The sequence below is a fragment of the Odontesthes bonariensis genome, chromosome 22, assembly GCF_027942865.1.
Source record: "Odontesthes bonariensis isolate fOdoBon6 chromosome 22, fOdoBon6.hap1, whole genome shotgun sequence".
Taxonomy (NCBI): domain Eukaryota; kingdom Metazoa; phylum Chordata; class Actinopteri; order Atheriniformes; family Atherinopsidae; genus Odontesthes; species Odontesthes bonariensis.
The window spans coordinates 654071-657046 of NC_134527.1; the positions used below are offsets into that span (position 1 = coordinate 654071).

Genomic DNA, 2976 nt, shown 5'->3' on the forward strand with positions numbered 1-2976 from the left:
CAGCTGTTACCATGGAAACATCTGCAGATATTCACTTTAAAGCTGCTCAGAGCTGAACTAACTCTGGTTCTGCCTCAGATTCTGGGTTTATGTTCATGTTGCTCTGCTGCTTCCTGTTTTTATATAAAACACAAAGAAATGAAGCTGATCAGGACTGTCAGTAGACAGTCATCCTAACACCAGGGGGCGCTGTAGAGGGCAGTAATTACATTACGACTCAGACAAAGACAGAGAAACATGGTGTCAGAAGTGATTTATTTTATCCAACACAAACAAGTAGTTTTCTTACAGATGTCACAGTGAATTTAGTGTGTAACTTTCTCTTCAATCATGTTTTCAAATCTGATTTAATGTTTCCTACAAAACCTTTTAACAACAGGCGAAACGTGATGACTGCAGCAGGAATGTTGCTCATTTGATTCCCTTATTTTAGAAAGGATCAGTCAGAAAAGACATTTCAGCAGCAGGATCTTCCAGGTCAGATTTATTTATCCCATTAATGAGGGTTCCTTTTGAGTGTCTGCGTCTGTCGAGGCAACAGCATCTGTTTCATTCAGGAAGTCGGTATCATAGTCGATTATGATGCCAACGTCTGTTTCATTCAGGAAGTCGGTGTCAAAGTCGGTTATGATGCCAACGTCTGTTTCATTCAGGAAGTCGGTGTCATAGTCAGTGAAGGGGAGAGTGAATAGCTGCATCCTGGAGAAGGCGTTAGACCCTGCGTTACACTCAGAGTATGTGCGTTTCCTGCCTGCTGGACATTTATCGTGGTCCTTGGCGAAGGCCAGGAACTTCTGTTGTATTTTCTCATTGTCGACACACAGAGCACCCCCAAACCTCGAATACTGTTTATCACCCCTGTTTACGTCTGCAATGCAGGTCCAGTGCTTGTTTTGGTCCGCGGCCACGCACCACTTTGAATGGTCAGCTGCAGGGTCCCACTTACCCAAAGCAGTTTTTACACTATTGATATTTAGCACAGATTTGCCAGTTTCACAGTGGGAGTCGTCCGTCTGGCAGCCCCATACCTGGACGTACACGTCACTCTGTACTTCCTTGGCAATAGTGAAGTAGAGATCTCCTTCTGTGAGAAGAGAAAGGATGTTATAGGTATGCTCATTCGTATCCGGCTCCTCCTCATTGATGCGTGTCAATGCCGAAGGCATGAATTTCGGCGCGCTACTAGTCCAGCACCGATGGTCCGACCGGCATAAAAAGCACACCGCTGCGTGCGCATCGACCTCAATCAGTGTGGTATTATATTAGTCGAAAGGAATTCCGGCAAAATGGGAAAAAGTGGGAAAATTGTGGATGGGAAAATGCATTGAAAATGAAAAAATATGGCAGTTTTTGGCAGCATATTTTAGAGGCCTTATAACTCAGCCATACAACATCACAGACCTCATTCAAAGTTTATATGTGACAGGAGACTCCCAACTTTAACTGAACCAAAGGGTTTGTTGATAGGGCGGGCAGTAGAGTGGCACCCATCAAAATTTCTTCAGAAATTTTCTAGTATTGTTTTATTCCTGCAATAAAACATGTTGAGAAATGAGACAAAGCAATGGTTCTGTCGCAGACTTTAAGAAAGCATCATTTATAATAAACAGCAAATCTTTAAGAACAGGGCTTGGCCCCCTGGGGAAGGTGGTCAGAACAGTCAGACTCCCACGATCCCCTCTCACAGCTCTCTGAAGGTCCCCCCACAGCATCTCAGTCATGCTGAGGTCTGGACTCTGACCGGACCGTTGCAACAGTTTGCCTGTTAAAGGCTCTAAGACTGTTTTATCCTTTTGCTCATGCTAACAAGGTGTTGACAGAGGAAAGAAGAGTTCATTTGTTTAGCGATTTAACGTTGATCTTGAGTTTAATAACTCAGCAAATCAGATCTACAGATAAAACTTTACAACATTAATCTAAATATACTAACATTTTCTGAAGTTATTTCTAATTGATTTTCATATTCAGTCTTTTTTGTGGCACTTCCACTGTAGGTGTAACTTTAGCTATGAGTCACAAAACTACACATTTTGATTCACTGAGATTTGAGGAAGTAAAAAAAGGATGAAACTTGGCCGTGTTGACCTCTTCCTCACAGTAACAGGATATTAATCACCATCAGCTGTTCAGCCTCAGCTGGAGGGTCAGCTGATGGCTGGAGTTCCTGTAGTTATTCATCATGTGCAGATGGACACAGTGTGTTAGTTTGTGGTTGTAAAGATGCTGAAAACTCACTTTTCTGCTCGTAGGAGTTTTGTTTGGCGATGATTTTGAAGTCTTGTTTTCCTTTTGAAGTCAGCTTTGGGAAAGTAGTCGGAGGAGCTTCTGTTGCCCATTCAACAGCGTCTTTAAGCTCCTGATGGAAATTGTCGGGAATATCGTGTTCGAATGGATAAGCTCTGATGTGCTGCAGATGTTTACCTGAAACATTAAAACAAGACACATTTACAGCAGATCCAGTTCAGCCTGCTGCTAATTAATCAGGGTATTCACAGCATTAACTCAGCTCATTACCTATAGCTTTGAATTCTGCGTACTCGAACGTCACACATATAAAAATCTGTCCATTTTTGGAACCACTCGGAGGCCAGAATTTGTTCTGATTTCTTCTGTAAGGGAACTGCGGTGTGCTGTGTACGAGCCAGACTCCTGTGCTGGATTTATCCACCATCAGAAGCCCTGCAGAGCAGAACATCAGACGGTCATTCAGACGGTCATTCAGCTGTTCACACCGATCCAACCATCAGGCGAGGCTTATGCTCCAACCTTTTTTTCTGACAGTCTAAAAGTATCGCATGGATTTATTCGGTGAAATTGGTGAAAGCACTGTGAGTTCCTCTCTTTACCTTTACTGTGGCCAAACGTCTTGGTGTTTGCACTAGCTCCTGGAGACTGATCGTTGTAGCTGATGAATCCAAAGTGTGGTTCCTACAAATGATGCACACAGAAAAGCTTCATCAACACAGGTGCCGACAT

General features: G+C 43.2%; 1 protein-coding gene across 1 annotated transcript; it reads right to left on the reverse strand.

Annotated features, from left to right (window-relative positions):
- Positions 1–236: 236 nt before the first annotated feature.
- LOC142373293 (plancitoxin-1-like) lies at positions 237–2976 on the reverse strand. Its single transcript, XM_075456497.1, has 5 exons — positions 2971–2976; positions 2847–2928; positions 2515–2679; positions 2236–2421; positions 237–1084 (listed from the first exon to the last, which is right to left on the reverse strand). The coding sequence occupies exons 1-5, from the start codon at positions 2974–2976 to the stop codon at positions 489–491; spliced, it is 1035 nt and encodes a 344-aa protein (XP_075312612.1). The 3' UTR covers positions 237–488.

Excerpts from the sequence above, each read along its gene's own strand:
- LOC142373293 (XM_075456497.1), bottom strand. Across the intron at positions 2,422-2,514 it reads CGCAGAATTCAAAGCTATAG|GTAAACATCTGCAGCACATC; the intron begins GTAATGAGCTGA and ends TTAATGTTTCAG. Across the intron at positions 1,085-2,235 it reads AAACTCCTACGAGCAGAAAA|AAGGAGATCTCTACTTCACT; the intron begins GTGAGTTTTCAG and ends CTCTTCTCACAG.